Below are 18,626 nucleotides of genomic sequence, written 5' to 3' on the forward strand. Positions count from 1 at the left end.
TCGCTGCACGGTTTTGTTGCACGGGGTCTCGGGCAGAGAGGCTGATGAAAGCATTGGCGGGACGCTCCAATAAAGAGCAGATTATCATAAGCGGCCATTGTCCACCTCCCGATTCTCCCCCTTCGATCCCCACTTACTCACCCCTCTGCTGAAAACGTTAATCGGCCCTATCGCTGGCAGGCTAAAGGGAGGGAGGAGGGAGGGAGGAGGGAGGGAGAGAGGAGGGAGGAGGGAGGGAGGGAGGAGGGAGGGAGAGAGGAGGGAGGGAGAGAGGAGGGAGGGAGGAGGGAGGGAGGAGAGACCGGTTCGGTCGGAGCAACTTTAACTGATTTAGAGGAAATAAAATAAAGTAAGTGACAAAATCATCAGGGAGGAAGAAAGATAAAGCAAAAAAATAAAGCGGGAGAGCAGCCGATAATTCCTGTTGTAGTTTACAAATTTAAGTTGCACGTCTCTGGGACGTCGGCGAGCAGCTACACCCCTCCCTCCCTCCACCCAGCTCGTTGTATCTGAAGATTCTCAGACAATGCCTGGTGGATCCCGTTCCCTAATCTTCCTAAAAATCCCCCTTTCATCCCCACTGTTAAAGAATTTATGAAAAGGCTGACACCGAGAAGGGGGGAGAAGGAAAGAAAGAGAGAGAGAAGTGGTGCACATCTGGGAGTGAGGGTGGTGTCACTGTGCTGGATTGGGAGGGGGGGGGGGGGAGATTGGTCGCTTGTGCAGAGTCCATGCAAGTTGACTAATTAAATTGTTTTGCTGCTCAAACATTCAAATGGCCGAGGAGATTAAGGGCATGACCGGGAACGGGAGTGAGTGTGTGTGACTCCAAGGTTCAACTGGGTCAGATACACACACACACACACACACACACACACACACACACACACACACACACACACACACACACACACACACACACACACACACACACACACACACACACACACACACACACACACACACACACACACACACACACACACACACACAGAAAACAAAAAGCTCAAATCCTTTTGTTTTGTCCCCTCAAAGGCAAAAGAAAAAGAGGCAATGGGTTTTTAAAGGAGTGATCCCAGAGTTTATTTTCTTCCCGCGGTGCGTTCGCTCCTGAAGTGAATTCAAGGTGACAACAAACACATTCCACCGGCGTCCCGAACAAAAAACCCATTTGACTGAAAGTGAGTGCTCTTTTCATAACCCTGACGAAGAAGACCACAAGAATAAAACGACCAAGAGGCTTGAGGGGAAGAGGAGACGCGTCTCCTGGCCGAGTCTATCTGAGGCGCCATGAGCTCAGCTTACGAGTTGAGGTCTGTGATTATGGATCAACAACCTTCAGCGTGGCCCGCGTTGATATTACAGTCCAGCTTTATGGAACGATTCAGGAGGAGAACCGTGATTGAAGTTACTTGATTCGTTTTCAGTGTCACCTGTAAAACAAAGTGACTGCTGATTGAAGCCCAAACCTCTCTCCGTCCATCAGTCTGTGAACTAGGGAGGGTATCATGGTCCAAACACTTCTTCCTTCTGTCAGAGCTGAAAGATTAGACTTGGTTATCCCATTCAAGTTGCTAAAATGCCATTCTTGTGTCTTTAAGCTCTCGTACAGGGAGGTCAAGATGAGTCTGGCTGCGCTTACAAGGCGGTGCACGGGATGTAATCTGCCCAAAGTTACAGTAATTAATGTTAAGCTTGTTCGGGCAGTACGTTTGTGAAAAGAACCGCCTCTGATAATACACTTAAAGCTGCACGCGCTGTTTGCGTTGCGGCGACGAGACGAAGGCTTGATGTGAGGCGTGCGTCCCCGTGCCGCTCACGCAGACCGGCTTAAACCGTTAGTCAGACTATGAGATGCTGCGGTCACAACGCTGGATTATAGGACGAGAGCGAGAGAACGAGAGCGAGAGAGAGAGCGAGAGCGCGAGAGAGCGAGAGAGAGCGCGAGCGAGAGAGAGAGCGAGAGAGAGCGAGAGAGAGAGCGAGAGAGCGAGAGCGAGAGAGAGCGAGAGCGAGAGAGAGCGAGAGAGAGCGAGAGAGCGGCTGACTTGACTTCGAGGAAATGAATAAATGCCTGAACGCCATCGTTACTAGTGTGAGGACGACACAGAGAGAGGGGGACGTGAACATCCTCGAATACAGATTTTAAAAAAAGAATTAAGAAGCAGTCGTGTGTAGATTCTAGGGATGCCTCCAGAAACCTGGTTCTAAACACGGAGAATAGATGCGGTCCGGAGTTCTGCTGTCGGTACTTTCTTAGTTCTGGAGTGAGATGTCCTCGTCTCAAACGTCCTCTGTCTGTCTCTGTCTCTTTATCTTTGTGTCTCTGTGTCTTTATGTCTCCGTCTCCTCTCGGTACAGCACGAGACTCACATCATGATCAAAGAGAAGGAAACATTGTAGAACTCTGGTCATCTCAAGCACAATAAAACCCTCACAAGTAAGTTCATCACATGTGACCAACAAGCAGAACATCAGTCTGTTTGTGGAGCAGCCGTCAGGTAACAGTAGTGATGTCATACGTTAGTGATGTCAGAGTTCGATCAGAAGATCATCAATGAGAGATCATCACTGAGATCATTGATTCGCCGAGAATGTGTTTTAAAGATTTTAGAACTTCTTGTGTTGCTGCTCAAGAAAGAAGATTTGTTAAATACAAGAATAATAAAGAAATGTTGATTAATTTTCTCTCACAAAATAATCAAAAAGAACCGATAAGAGCGTCGATAAGAAACCGAACCGATAAGCTGGTTCTGGTATCAATAACATCCTAACGAGACCCATCACGAGGAGATTCCCATTTAGAAATAAGAGTAATACATCTTCAACGGTGGCAAATAAAGCGGCGATCTTAAAACCTTTTTTGAATCCCTCATATTGGCAAATAAAGCGAAAAACAATTAGGTGACTGAAAACGCGGCCGCGGGCCGGCTGTGATTTGCAGCCACAGGTTAAGCCGACCCTGCCATCCTCCGCACAATCACAGTGGAGGCGTCTGCGATGTGACGGCATTGACAGTCCGTCCTCTCTCTCAGATACTGAGTGGGGATAGGCTGCATGTGTAAAGTACATTAAGCTCTTGCCGGATCCCTCCTTGTGCCATTCTCCTCTCGTCGACTCGGCAGACACAAAGGCAGATTAAAGGAGCGCTCGCCATAAAAACCCCCGTGTCAATCTTATCGGCTTCGAGTGCAATTTTTAAACATATGTTAATCTGGGAGAGCTAAAACTCATTCTCTCCCCTCTCTCTCTCTGCTTGTTTATCTCTTATCAAATGCGCAGTAGGTGAGAGGCAGCTTTGCGGCGCGGCTAAGTGCCATTATTTGGATAATTGCGTCCATTGTTGCAGGTTATATAGCTATTTGAAACGGGGAGGTGTGTGTAAATAGGTGCAGGGGCCAGGTAGGGGGCGGTGGAGATGTATTCAAAAGGGGATTTTCTGCAACGCATTTCAATGCTTCTTCTGTGTTTTCAATGAGGAGCGTTTGATATGTTTCCCCTTCTTTCTGCGTGACAATACCTTTAGAAAAGCAACAATGCCGAGGTCAGAAGCACTACATGCGTCGGCAGAGACACAATAACGATGGAACGTATCTTAAATTAGCATGGTAATAAAAGACATTGAAGACGCCATCAACAGAGTATGAGGGTTGCATGATTGTTAAAAAGTTTTGTGCTACATCTTACAGACAGACACGTGATAATATTCTAGTGTTCATGGAAAACACAGCTTCTCCTCCTATAAATCAATGAAGTCACATTAATATGTGTTCTGTTGCAGGAGGTGAACGGTCTCCTCATGCTGCATGTGTGAAGGACAGTGCTCCCAGTGGTGCGAGAATAACAAGTTCATTAGCTGGGTGGGGGGGGGGGGGGGGACACCGTAGGAATTCAACCCCCCCCCCCCCCGACCCGCGCCTGGCCTCCGATTGGCTGGCTGCGTCGGCACGGCGAGACTCATTAGAGCCCAGCAGTAATTAAGAGTTGTTAGAAAGTGAATTCTCCAACCACAGATTACAAAATTAAACTATTTACTGATTACATATTAATAGAAGACAACAATGGTGCTTGCCATAAGCTTGGAAGGCAACCAAGGAATAAATCTGTGTACTTAATTACCATAAACAATGGGGGCATAGAAATGGAGTTTTATGCACACTCCCTTCTGTAATGTGTCTGATATCAGAAGACACTTGACAATTCTTGTTCAATTATCTCTATTATTTAATGTGCTGTGAACTGCCTCTGAGTAAATAAATTAACCACCCCAATTACTTGGGATTCATCTGGGGAGGGCCGCGGCGTAATAGAAAAATGCCGCGGAAAGCTGCATTGTGCCCAAACCAGGGGAGAGTAGGGGGGAGAGGAGGAGAGGAGAGGGGGTGAGGAAAAGGAGGGAGAGAGAGAGGAGAAAGAAGAGAGATTCACGGGGATAAAAAGGAAAATGAAAAGTGATGCAGAGAGCGTTGAGACAGAGACTAAGAAACATAGAAAGCACAACAAATATAGAAAATAACAGGATTAATTCCTTAAAACACAGATTATTCATGACTTGTAGCAAACATGACACACGCTTATACAGAATGACTTTAGACGGGCTGAGGGGATGACGAAGCAGAAGCATGAGATATCAAAGCACAGCGAGCAGCAGAGCACGGTGGGTCTTCGCGGGCTTTCTGCTGGCGGAGCAGAGAAGAGATGAACAGTCAGTCGGTTCTGTCTGCTCACATCTGCCCATCGGTCCTGCAGCACCGCTGCTCACTGAGCGCACGCAGACTCACCTCACAGAGGTCTGGAACACGTGATCATGTTCACCGCTATGCTGACAAAGTCCAGCAACAAACTGCTCGCTAGATCTGATCGACACGGAGCGTTAGCGTCTGACGGAGCTACGAAATAATCACATTTTTAAGCCTTCTGTAAGCAAAACGAGTAAAGTATAAAAGAGCGAGATCATCTTATTCAAAATATTTAAACAAAAGCAACGTCTCCTCTAGTCAAACAACGGCTCTTAGTGTCTCATCTTTAAAAATCACATCCACAACGTTTAGCTGCTCTTATTTTATTTATTTATTTTTCAGGGACAATGCACACTAATCAACAGTTGCACTGTAAGTGAGCCAGAGTTAGCCAGAGAGGCTAATTTTCATCTGCTGTCCATACGAATATGAGATCATAAAGCAGGGTATGCTTTAGGGCGGGGCTTGCAGTGATTGACAGGTCTGTCTCTTCAACACCTGAACTCCTGCTCACTTAAAACAAAAAGGGATATTTTCTGTCAAAGCTTTTCTCAAGAAAGACCCGCAATCAGAAACGCCGCTCGTCTCCGGTTATGTGACAGGTGACGTCGTTTTAATGCACGACGTTGTGCTGTACCTGTGTTTACGCCTTTATTCAGTCCGCTTTACTTTGTGCAGAAACACGAGACGAGTGGAGGCAGTCGAAGAACTTCACATATATCATAATAGTTAGTTAGCAGGAGAGTAAATGTTTCGACCAACGTTCATACTCATGTCCTCGTCGTGTTTTATTGGCGTCAAAGGAAAGAGCTCATCAAGATTTGAACAAAGTAACCGTGTGGAATGACTTTAATTGCACTGTGACTCCGTAAGTCCCTACATTGAGCCAGGCACGAATTAAATAAAAGGAGCCCTGGACGTCGGCTGGACTTTTAAAGTGTGACTTGCAGCGGAAGAAGTATCAACTTGCTGGTAATTTCTCCCCATGTTCCTCAGATGTGATGGATCAATACCGGATGTTTTGCTTACAGCCAATCAGCCACAACTTCAATCAGACATTCTGGGTCCAGAGAAGAAGAAAAAATATATATCTATCATCTGTGACAGCCTGCAGAAAGGTGACCTCGGTTGCTGAGGTGATAAAGGTTACTGTAGTTACCAACTGTCAGCGCTGCGTCTCGCTCTGATGCCTCCAGACCTCTGCCTACAGGCACAATCCATAACCTATTGGCTGAGTCTCTGGGATAAGTGCTGCAAAATGAGATATGGAAACAGAAATGCACTTTCAGGGAAGTGAGCGAGCTGGAAACCTTTTTTCTCTCGCCGTGAAATCAGCACCAGTCTGAAGTTATATATTTAGTAATGAGCTTTAAATAATGATGTCTTGCATGCTAACTGTTATGTGCAGTACTGACCACTTGAGATTTACAGTACATCATACAAAATCACTCATATATATATATATATATACATACATATATATATATACACACATACATACATATACACACATACATATATATATATATATATATAAATATATACACACACACACACACACACATATACATACATATATACACATATATATACATCACTCATATATATATATATATATACACACACACACATATATATACATATATGTATATATATCTATATATACATATATGTATATGTATATATATATATATCTATACATCTATATATATATATATATATCTATACATATACATATATATACACATATATATACATATACACATATACTTGTATACATATGTATATATATACATATATACATATATATATATATATATACATATATACATATACATATATATATATATACATATACACATATATATACATATACATATATATATATATATAGGTATATATACATATACCTATATATATATATACGTATATATACATATACATATATATATATACGTATATATACATATACATATATATATACATATATATTCATATATACACATATATACACACATACATACACATATACACACATACATATACATATACATACACATATATACACATACATATACATATATATATATATGTATATATAAATAAATAAATAAAGAGAAATCCTTATGGCTGAAGGTGTTTGCAAGTAAATAACCTAGCAGCTGGTTTATCAGTGGGAGAAGAAGAAGCCCTTCACATTGACACAATGGCGTGCGCTCCGACAGGGGGAAGAGGGCACTGAGGGAGGCAAAACAAAGGGAGGAACACAACAAAACGGAAGGGGGAGAAAGTCTCGATATCAGCACCCCAAATGGGATGAGGAAGATGAGCACAAATCCCATTTTTGGGGGCTAAAATCCACCGAGGTGGGCACTGATACAAAAAGCATGAGCGCTGCTCCTAAATTACTACAGCGAATACTGTAGCTACACTACACTTTACACTTCCTGGAACCATGTTTCTTCTTCTTCTTCTTTCTCGGGCGAGGAACGGGACGGTTTAGTGTCACAAATGCGAAGCTATTCTCCAATTTCAGTTGGGGACTCTTAACGGAGCCAAGGCCCCCTCTGTTGGCTCGGCACACTGTCTCATGTCGTAACAAGGCTTTACCCCCGGCCAAATCTTAAATAAAAAACCTTCAGAATCTGGCTGCGAACGCCAAAAAACAGATTGTGTGTAAGCATTTGTGTGTGTCGTGGATTTGTGAACTGTGTCCGTGCTCGTGTTGTGTTGCCTCGTGTTTCTTTTTTTCCCCCTATAAACTCACCCCGTCTTTCCTTATACAGCATATCAATGAAGGCCAGATATGTACTAAGGGAAGGAGGGTGCACGGGTGTGTGTGTAGCCGTGCGTGGCTGAGCGCGGCGTTCAATAGTGTGGCGGCTGGCTGGGGCCGCGGCTGGCAAACGGCTGCAGCGGAGACTTTCGGCTGGGGCGCCGCTATCGCACCCAGTTATCGTTTCCCCCATGAAGGGCTCCCTTATCACCCCGGCCCAGAGAGGTCTCCCTTCTTCTCCCATCCCCGAGACACACTCCTACTCTCCCTCCCTCCCTCCCCATACCCTCCCTTCTCCACCTCCCCATTCCCCTCCTTTCATATCCACCCAGTGCTCCGTCGTGCAACATTCAACTGAAAGGGGAGGGAGGGCTTCAAAGATTCCCTCTCCCTCTCTCTCGTGCACACATAAACACACACACACATAGAAACTCCCACATGCATGTGTACGTGCGTGCGTACGCTCAATTTGCCAAAACAGTTTTTCCAGTGTAATTGGGCTTGGGGTACCTGTGTCCATGAGATAGCGCAGCCTCTTCTCCACGCGAGCTGCTCGGGCGTCGATGTGCCTCTGCTCGCTCTCCAGCGCAGACAGCTCCCCAACCACATACTGGCTGGTGTCTTTGAACGCCTTCTGTCAACCAGAGAGAGAGAGAGGGGGGAGAGAGAGGGGGGGAGAGAGAGGGAGAGAGGTTATGAGAGAAAAGAGTAGTGCGATACAGTATTAAACAGAGACAGAGGGATGAGACAGAATAGAGAAAGAAGGAACGAAGCAAAAAGTTAAAGCGGTGACAGAAAGAAGGAGAAGACTTTAAAAAAAAGAAATGAAGAGAAGTTGTAGCAGAGGAGGAGGAGGAAGAGTGAAAGTGTGTTTTAACGAAACATCCAAACAGAAAAACAAAAGATAATTACTCCAGAAAAAGACTTTCACAATAAGAGATAAAACAAACAGCTAATGATTAACTGCTGCTGCCTTTTACTTTCGTTTGGTGGTTTTAAATTCCTCTTTCTCATCTTCAAACACACTTTATGGCCAAAAAACAATGAGCAGCAAAGCTTTGAATACCTAATCAGAGCGCTGTGAATGAAGACGTGTTGAAGTAAATCTTCATTCACAAACAATCAACACAACACTTATTCTTATATAAATATTGGCCACATTACGGATCAATAACTGATGAAACGTCAGAGAAACAGATGATCAAACTAATTCTAAAAGATTCAACATAACTTAATGAATTGATTTGATAGATGGACTAAAGAAGCACGAAACTTAAAGTCAAGTCATTCTTATTGTAGCCTGTGAATGTTGAGATCATGAAGCCTTGTTGACACTTGTAAACATTAGATTTATACTAACAGCATGGACGGCTGCACGAAGCTTGAACTTTAAAGAGACATCAGCTTCAAAAATGTCACATGAATCATAAAACAAGTACTTATTTTTGCAGTGTAGTGTTAACCCAGCCGCAGGTTAAAGGTCTCCATTCATATAAACCTCACCCATTTCAGATAAGTCTTCAAACTTCTCTCTCTCACACTCACACACACACACACACACACACACACACACACACACACACACACACACACACACACACACACACACACACACACACACACACACACACACACACACACACACACCATTTCTGACCCCTCTTCACCTCTGTCTCCTGACTGCTTGCTATTCTCCAGAGAAACTCCTGAGTGAATGTTTATTCAAATTCACTACTGAGGATGCATCCGGAAAAAGAAAATAACAATATCTCCATTTTATTGCTGATGCACTTCATTTTTCTTAATGCGAAGAAGAACTAGTGAGCAGGAGAGAGAAAGTTGATTTTTTATTTATTTTTTTTCATTCCACCCAGGCCAGCACTCTTTCCAGTGTGTGAGTGTGTGTGGCTCTGTGCACGTGTGAAGTGTGCATGTGTTGATTCCCAGCACCCCCCCCCCTCCTCCTCGCTCTATCACCATATTTTTCCTTGGCAAATCAATTTTACACATGATCAGCCCACTCCCCTTGCTGCGCTCGGCCCAGCCGTAATTAAGAGCAGGGAAATTACCATATATATTATATTAATGCAAACATCATTCAGCAGGTAATTCTTGGCTGATCGGGATAATGGAAAGGTTGAACACCCATTAACCCTGGGGCCCAGGCACTGGGAGGAGTGTGTGTGTGTGTGTGTGTGCATGGTGGAGGGCTGCTTGTGAGGAGAGATTCACCCCGTGGTCTCCAGTGGCACACACACACACACACACACACACACACACACACACACACACAAATAATAGCATTCTTATAGACACACTATGTACACACAAGCTCAAACACAGGCTGAGAAGTGTGTGTGTGTACACTTGAAGGACACGTAGACACACACAGCTGTAAATGGCAGCTGATATCTACCATTGTTATAATTAAAATCGGTTCGATCAATAGTTGGGTGTCTCTGTGGAGAAGAAGAGGACAGTAGAGAGAAAGTGTGTGTGAGGATGAGTGTGTGTGAGGAGGAGGAGGGGGAGGGGGGCAGAAGAGCTCAGTGATGGATTCATTTAAGACAAGACAGGAAGTCAGCTGACGAACAGGAAATCAAGAATGTAATAAAATAATGAAATCTATTTCAACACAAAAGCTTCATAAAGCGACGAACCTCCTCCTCAAAGGGTCGGCGGATGTCGAGGTCCGTCGGTGAACCCCGGTCCTCCTCGGCCCTCCTCAGGTCCTCAGGGACAGACTTCTGCCTCTTCACCTCTGGTGGGACGGAGGAAGCCAAGTGAAGACAAGTCACAAGTTAAGTTTATATATGTATTGTCTCTTGTCTTTCAATTAAAAAAAAAAAGTATAATAAATTTTAAAAAATGCGTTAACGCGCGATACAATAATGGGCGGCGTTAATTAATGAATGCGTTAACGCGTTAACTTGCCCAGCACCAGTACAAACATGTCCCCACATGTATCTTGAGTAGACTCGACTACAGCACCGAAGTCTTCACAGGTCTCCTTAAAAAGATGGACTACAGCTGATTCAGAGCGCTGCTCCTCGAGTCACTGAGAATCGGTCCAGTTCTGAGGACTTTACACCGGCTTCCTGTGCGTCCAAAGGTTCTGATCTTCTGCTCCATCATGAACCGTCCACACCTCTCAGGTCGTCTTTTTGTCCCCAGATTTAAAAAGTAAACATGAAGAAGCAGTGTTTCTTTATCTGGAACAAACTCCCAGAAAACTGCAGCTCTCACTTCTCCTTCAGGACGTTGTGTTTGCTGCCACCTTTAATTAAATCAAACAATGATGACACGGCACCGTAGCTGTTATTGTTTTATTTTCTTATTCTATTTAAACGCTTTGAATTACCTCATTTCTGAAATATGCTGCATGAACAGACTGGCCTTGCCTTAAGAACGGAGGAAGTTTTCACTCTTTTGTAAGTGGCACTTGATATCTTGGAGTGTAATTGTTGACCGAGAGTAAAGGAAGAGTTGGTGAACGTCTGACCCTCAACGTGCCGGTTACCTGCTCTCAGGTGTGCATTAGATGTGTTGCTCTGTGCAAACACGCCTCCCTGTGTAAACACTGTATGCATTAGTGTGCGTGTTGCATTGTTCCCCCACCTGGGCGGCTCTCCACATACTGGCTGAAGGACTTCAGCTGAGTTTTCCTGACTGCAGAGTCCTTGTTGAAGACCACGGGGCTGCGCAGCCTCTCCGTCGCTCTGCGCAGACGCTCGGCTCGCAGATCCTGAGCGTTGTTCTGTCGGGACACGGAGGAAATGTGACGCTTACTGTCGAGGCTACATGTCAGAGCTCCTCCCCCGACACGTACTTTACAGTATAAGGAGCTCTTAGTATTTAGGTTGCATCAGTGTTTCATGAATCCTAAAGTCATTATAAAGAAAATGTTCACGTTGGTTTGATAAACAATACTTTCTATTCCTATTTTCAATGCAGTCGTTAAGAGTCAACAGCTGCAACAAATACAATCACATTCCAGATTACTGTCGTTCAGTGTGATCGTCAATTGCAGCTTCAATGTTGAATGTTTGATAAAAATGAAGAATGAATTGATTTGAGTTTGAAACGTAGCAGCAGTTCAGCTGAAAACACAGAAACGGGTGAAAGAGAAGCTCATGCTTCTCACTATAGTGTAAGTGAAACGCATCAAACAGAAACTCTGAACATTTGAAACATGTTCTTTCGGTAAAGGGTTGTTTAGTGAATCAGACACTGATGGGACCAAAAGTCAAATTGTATTTCAAAGGGAGTAAATGATCAAAAGCAGGAATACTTGTACTTGCTACTTATAATCATATAGAAGTTGAGTCCACAGTATTTCTGGTGTTGCTCTAATACTTTTGAATGAATAAGAGGTTTGAGATAATTATGGTAAACAGGTAGCTCAGTGTCAAATAAACTGGGCCATAAATAAATATGAAAGTAAGAGAGGAAAATGTTGAACAAGAAGTGCACAAACAGAGATCCACTCCAGACGACGGCTGCAGTAGAAAGATTAACAGTCAACACACAAACGGAGGGAGTTGGTTAAACTTCCAATTACTCCTGATTTATAAAAAACAATGTCAACGATTCATCTATTATTCTGTCAGCCTCCACCAGCCACTTAGAGCTGCTCTCAGGCTCTTATTAGGCAGCCGGTTCAGCATTTCACAGCAGCTCTGTGATTATTGGGACCACACACACACACACACACACACACACACACACACACACACACACACACACACACACACACACACACACACACACACACACACACACACACACACACACACACACACACACACACACACACACACACACACACACACACACACACACTCTGACAGGCCATGAGATACTCTCTCTCGTTCTCTCCCTCACTCATGAGAGACAAAAAGCAGGCAATTAACTTGACTTTCAACAAAACCCCGAGCCAGAAAATATATTCAGATTATGCAAAATGCAAAAAAAAAGGAAAGAAAACGCTATTGTTTTCAAAGTGAACATGTGTTAAAAAGCTACACGCTCGCTTCTTCCACTATCAAAAAAAAGCAAAACGGCGTGTGGAAATGCTTTATTACCGGGAGCCTCCAAATATGCCAAGCCGAGTGGAAAAGAAACCGACTCCAGGCTAAAAAGTGACGCCGCGGCGACGCTAATAAGACGGCGAAATGTGTAATAAAGTCGACAATTAGGGAAACACGTTCCACCGCTTGAGACGGAGGGAGATAGTGGAGCCGGGCGGGCAGAGCGAGGAGAGCTAATAGAGACGGTGTGGGCGGGAGCCGTTAGTAGCTTCAGATTATTGACTTTCAGAAACAATGTCAGCAATTAGTCTGCCCCCACTTTGTTTGGTCTATTAGTCCGTCAGCTTTCCACCAGCCGCTTTAAAACATCACGGCAAGTCAAAAATCGAGGCAAATTTATTCATGAAAAGGTCTGGAGACATAAAATTGCCCCAATTAAACATTTTAAAACATAAAGCCAGAGCTGGGATGCGTGCGAGTGTGTGCATGTGAGGGCAGCGACCAGGAGACCAGAGCCGAAGATTTAAATGACTGATTGCAGGAAAAGAGAGGAGGAGAAAAACGTTGGCACATTAAAGCTTTCTCTCAGAGTCGGAGGGCTTTTTTACCAACTGCCTGAAATCTCTCCATCTTCCAATGACGTGACAATCAAACAGGTGTTGTTCAGGGCCAGAATAACGTTAAAGGCCGTTTCTAAAGAACATGAATATGCAAATATCACGCAATGAGATGTCTCTCAGAGTTTCTGTCTCTCTGAGAGCAAGAAAGAAATCTCACACATTCTAATTCTATTCTAACTTATAATAACAATCTGAGCACTTTTAGTGGAGTTACAGTAATGGTGCTTAGTTAAAAATATAACCGATATGATTACATTGCACCTTAGCGTTCTCCCTCCTCACTGGACCAATTTAAATTATTTTTGGCCACATTAGACACAACAACATGGTAAGAAAGGTTGGAAAACACCAAAGTAACCCTTTAGTCACAGAGCTGACGAAGCTACATGAGCACTGTTGGTCTGGAGTTGATTCTCATTGCAGACACCAACTCAACTAAGTACTCACAGTACAAAAAAAAAAGAGTAACAAACACTGATAATTGGATGTCAAAGGACATATTGGATTAATGTTGCTGTCCTTGTCATATTTTCAGGAGAACAATTCGTTTCTTTTACACATTTTAGTGTGTTGACTGATGAAAAACTGCAAAGCGCTGCAAAAATCGACAGGGAACTGTTGATGTAGCAGAAGAGTAAATCCCTGGAGGGCCTGATTAGGACGGACACACAGACACACACACACACACACACACACACACACACACACACACACACACACACACACACACACCTCTGTCTCCCTTTTACACTCTGGGACAAGCAGATATTGGGGCGTCCCCCCCCCCCTCCCCTCTGTATCTCTTATCGCTGCTATCATCGCTGTGGCGGTGGTGATTCGGTGCTTTTGGTGTGTGTGAGTCTGAATGTGCATGCAGGGGGCTGCGTGACTAACGTCGCAGTCTGCTGAGCGCCGCATGCCCTTATCGTGCGCTACCGAGGCTGCGCATACACACAATCACTAATGAGAGAGTGTGTGTGTGTGTGATGTTCCTGCAGGTCGTTCCACCCGCCTGAAGGACTTTTGGGAAGCCCAATCCTCCGGGGACAAGTTTATTTAAAGGACAGAAGAAGTCATACACCTGCATATATATATAAACATCGAACAAAAAGTTTGGAAATTCGTGTTTGGTAGATCATTTCTCTGTTGTAACAATGCTTCTTGGCAATAAATGTTATACTGTTGGAAAGCCTGTTTATTTACCTTTCAAACGGTGCCACATTTGTAAGGAACATGCATTTGTGGGATGAGCAGCACAGCTGAGTATGTGGGTTGCGCCCATGAAACATTTGCCAAATCTTCTCTGCCAAACAGCGTATTCTGCTGTTGACTCTTGTTCGGTGTTGTTTGGTGGATTGGATGATTGAAGTCTATCAGTAACAAGGAAGAAACAAGACATTTTGGCAATTTTACAATTGATTAATTTAAACAGGAGCCTCAGTAGCATGTGGAAGAACCATACACAGCAACAGCCTGGCTCCTCCTCCTCATGCTGGTCACCAGCCTGCTCACACACTGCTGTGGGATGGCATTCCACTCCTCAAGCAGGATTTGTCGCAAGTCAGCAAACGTGGTTGTGTTGGTCACTCTGGCACGAACAGCTGGTCCCACAAGTGTTCACTTGGGTTGAGGTCAGGACTGCCGACAGGCCATTCCATCCTCTCTCCTCCCACATTCTGGAGGTCGTCTCTGATGAACCGCTCTGTGGGGGCGAGCGTCTTCATCTTAGAGGATGGAGTTCGGTCCCAGACTGTGGAGAAATGGGATTGCCACTGGTTGCAGAATCTCCTCTCGATATCTCTCTGCATTGAGATTGCCTCCAATGAAGACAAGCCTCGTTTTTCCAGTGATGGAGATGCCGCCCCACACCGTCACACTGCCTCCACCAGAAGGTGTTCCTCTGTCGGTGCAGCAATCAGCATAGCGTTCACCCCGTCTTCTCCACACTTTGACCCTACGATCCAACTTCCTTCGGCAGAATCTGGACTCATCGCTGAACATAACGTTCCTCCACATGTTCAGGCAGAGAACATTTGGCAAATTTTTCATGGGCGCAACCCACATACTCCATAAAGCAGGGGATGCTTTAGGGCGGGACTACAGTGATTGACAGGTCTCTACCAGAGACGTATACGGCGTCTCTACATCACTCAGTAAATATGGTAACTTCCATTTGTCGGTTGCAAAATAACAACATGGCGACGACGAAATCGCAGAACTCGAGGCTTCCAAACATCAGTCCACAAACTAAGGGGTGACGTCACGATGACGACGTCCACTTCTTAGATAGTCTGTGGTCATGATGTCTAACTCTGCGTCTACGCTGCTGGAAACTTGCAACAAGAAGGAGCAGTGTTTCCCATGAATTACTGAAACATAAGAACGCCTTCACACAGCTTCACAATGAACTGAAACATTAAAATAGTCTGAACCGGGGTTAACTCGGCGGCTCAGGGACGTCCGCTCGGTGGGGCCGGACTTTAAACTGTTCAGAGATAATAAAACAGCTGCGTTGACACTGAAAACATGTGCAGGCCTACTGCGTTTCAATCAATAAGGGAATCGATGACGGCATTGTGATCAATAACATGTCATCAGTTACCGTCTCTAATAACACACTTAGAAAATGAAAAAGACTTAAAGGAGAAGAAGTCTTTGTGTGGATGTAACGCTCACAATTAAAAAGTCTCACGATGAAGCTGATCTTGATTTTAATAAGATCTAATAAGAAGACGGTGATGATTGGTTGGATTAGATGACACTGTTGTTCAACAGCTGACTCATATTTTAATATTCTAAACAGAAACACAAAACAACGTTCAGCAGTGATACAATCTCTAGTTCCAAGTCGAGAATAGTTTAGAAATTAGATTAAATTCTGTTCAGATTGAAGTAGCGTGTTCACAAATACGATGAGCTTTTTTAAAAATGGAATCCATCTTTGAAGCATCTTGTAATAACCAACATTCATACTCATATATTGATATTCATGCCTCGGACATGTGAGCTGCTGACTCTGGACAAGTTCAGAGTTCACTGTCGCGATCCCAAATATCAAACATCGGGCAGAACGAGACACCGAAAAAACTGTGGGGTGAGGTGTTCTGGATAGGTGTCAATCAAAAGGTGATGCTTCTTCTGTGAGGGTCTCTCACACACACACACGGTCATAAAGGACTAAGCCTTTTAGGCTTTGAACACAAGAGGGTGTTTATGTGAATCGATGATCAAAGACACCCTGTGTCGCCATAAGCACAGAGGGTTTCACTTGTACTGACAAACACACACACACACACACACACACCTTATACCACTTGACATTTAAAATCAATTAAACAGATGTTAAGACTGGTCGACTACTTGCTGTTGACTCAATATTAACATCAGAAGACAGACTCATGCAGCCTTCTCCACCTACCGACACACACACACACACACACACACACACACACGAAAAGGTCGTAGTCAATAGAAGAGGACTGCTACGTGTTATGTAGAGCATTATGATGTCGTGGCTTTAGACACTCATACGGACACGAGAGGATAAGCGGCGGTCTCACATGAAGCGGTCCGACTGACTGATGTGTACACAGGGTCAGCCGGCCGACAACCGGGGTCAATCGGACCTGATTGATTGGACTGACCCTTTGATGGTGTGGAGAGGAGGAGGAGGAGGAGGAGGAGGGAGGGATAAAAGGAAAAGAGAGGTGGGGAGACAGACAGAAAATAAAGACACCCAGTGGGTGTTTGTGAGGGGTGAGTATGTGCGTACCTCCAGTGCTTCTGCAGGGCTGACTGGGGAGCTGGAGGAGGTGGTGGGTGTGGAGGAGGAGGACGAGGAGGAGGTGGAGGACGGGGACGTTGGGGAGGCGATTCCTCTCGGGCTGAGCTCCACCAGCTTCTTCAGCTTCAGATCCACATGCTTACTGTTCGTACCTAGAAAGAGAGAGAGAGAGAGAGAGAGAGGATGAGTACAGACTGGAAAGGTGAGACAAGGTAGTTTGCATTCATGCACACACACACACACACACACACACACTGATAAGGAAGACATATACACACAAACACATGAGTGTGGAGGGATATACAGTACGCTGTATGATGAGAGAAACAGATAGAGATCTGGACCGACTACGCAGCCTCGAGTCCTGCTTGTAATGCAGAGTGATGCTGAGGCTGTCCCTATGGTAACCACAGGGCAAGAGGGAGGGGGGGGGTTAAAAACTAAAGATGCTCCAAAATACAGATATCTGATGATAAACCTTTAGGAGCCGTAATATTTTCACATTAATGCTGAAATAATATGTATCTTTAAAGCACCTATCACAACTATAGACTGACAACTCTCTCCTCTCATCCCTAACTCCTCCCTCCCTTCACCTCCATCCATCCCTAATTTGTTTGCTCTATTCTTCCCCTCTCCCTGAGTCTGCCTCTCTCTCTCAGCTTCTCCCTCCCTCCCTCCCCATCTCTCTCTCCCTCCCTCCCCATCTCTCTCGCTCTCTCTCCCAGTAGCCACGTACAGCTTTATTTTCCAGGGAATGGTAACCACAGCTCCCCTGCCAGGCCAGACCACTGCACTAAAGAAGATGAAAGAACAGGAGGGCAACCGTTTCATGTGTCACCTCCCTCCGTGTGACACACACACACACACACGCACACGCACACGCACACGCACACACACACACACACACAATGATGCATGCATACAGATGCCAAACGCAGACACACTCTCGTGAACTTTGTCACACACGAGGATTTAGAGGAGGAGGCGGGTGAAAACAAACTGAGCATTTGCAGGATGAAGCTCCTTTCGTGTTATAATCACCAGCATCCACTTATTTCAAGACTACATAAAAAATTACCACCAACAAAGAAGAAAAAAGAGAAACGCACAAACGACGCCAGCACTGAAAGAGAGACGGCATGCACTTGAGTGACGAAAGTGAGTGAGTGAACCTGTTCACCTTACATGAGTAGAGCTCAGTTTATAGTCGCCGTAAAGAAAATGAGGTCATCGCTGCCGGCGTGTGAGGAGCGAGGCTCTGTCGTGCATCTCTGAATGTTTCTAACTTGTGATCAGAGAGAAATGTTCACTGATAAGAACACTATTCGAACACTATTCTTGTATAGTATTCACTATACAAGTCTGAGGGATTATAAAAAAGAAGGTCAATTCCCTTTTAAATGCCTAAGAGGTCTTACAAATCTTCATTTGAGTATTTTGCAGCTAAATCAAATAGTTTACAGGATAGTAAACCTTTGTTTCTTCAAAATACCTTAAATACTTGACTTGTTCCTTTACAGGGTTTGTAGAAAGGCAGTAAAGTATAACATTAATATGAGTTTACAGGTAATTACAATCCCTGCTCGGCATAGTGGAGGTTAGTTTACGGCGTTTTACCGTTTACACTCTTCCAGCTTCGTCACACTTTTTGTTTGAAGACCCTCGGGTGTTTCA

At 44.5% G+C, this 18,626-nt stretch overlaps 1 protein-coding gene across 7 annotated transcripts in view; it reads right to left on the reverse strand.

The window, feature by feature from the left end:
* Positions 1 to 18,626, reverse strand: part of ehbp1 (EH domain binding protein 1) — a 130,932-nt gene that overhangs the window by 25,950 nt on the left and 86,356 nt on the right. For 6 of the 7 annotated variants that reach the window (XM_079280449.1, XM_079280450.1, XM_079280447.1 and 3 more), the window contains 4 exons: positions 16,938 to 17,101; positions 11,134 to 11,272; positions 10,176 to 10,276; positions 8,026 to 8,149 (listed from right to left, as the gene is read on the reverse strand). In XM_079280449.1, the coding sequence (XP_079136575.1) occupies positions 8,026 to 8,149; positions 10,176 to 10,276; positions 11,134 to 11,272; positions 16,938 to 17,101 (528 nt within the window). The remainder of the gene's footprint in view (positions 1 to 8,025; positions 8,150 to 10,175; positions 10,277 to 11,133; positions 11,273 to 16,937; positions 17,102 to 18,626) is intronic. The other variant, XM_079280446.1, reaches the window with a different exon arrangement.

Source organism: Melanostigma gelatinosum (assembly GCF_949748355.1).
Source record: "Melanostigma gelatinosum genome assembly, chromosome: 12".
Classification (NCBI taxonomy): domain Eukaryota; kingdom Metazoa; phylum Chordata; class Actinopteri; order Perciformes; family Zoarcidae; genus Melanostigma; species Melanostigma gelatinosum.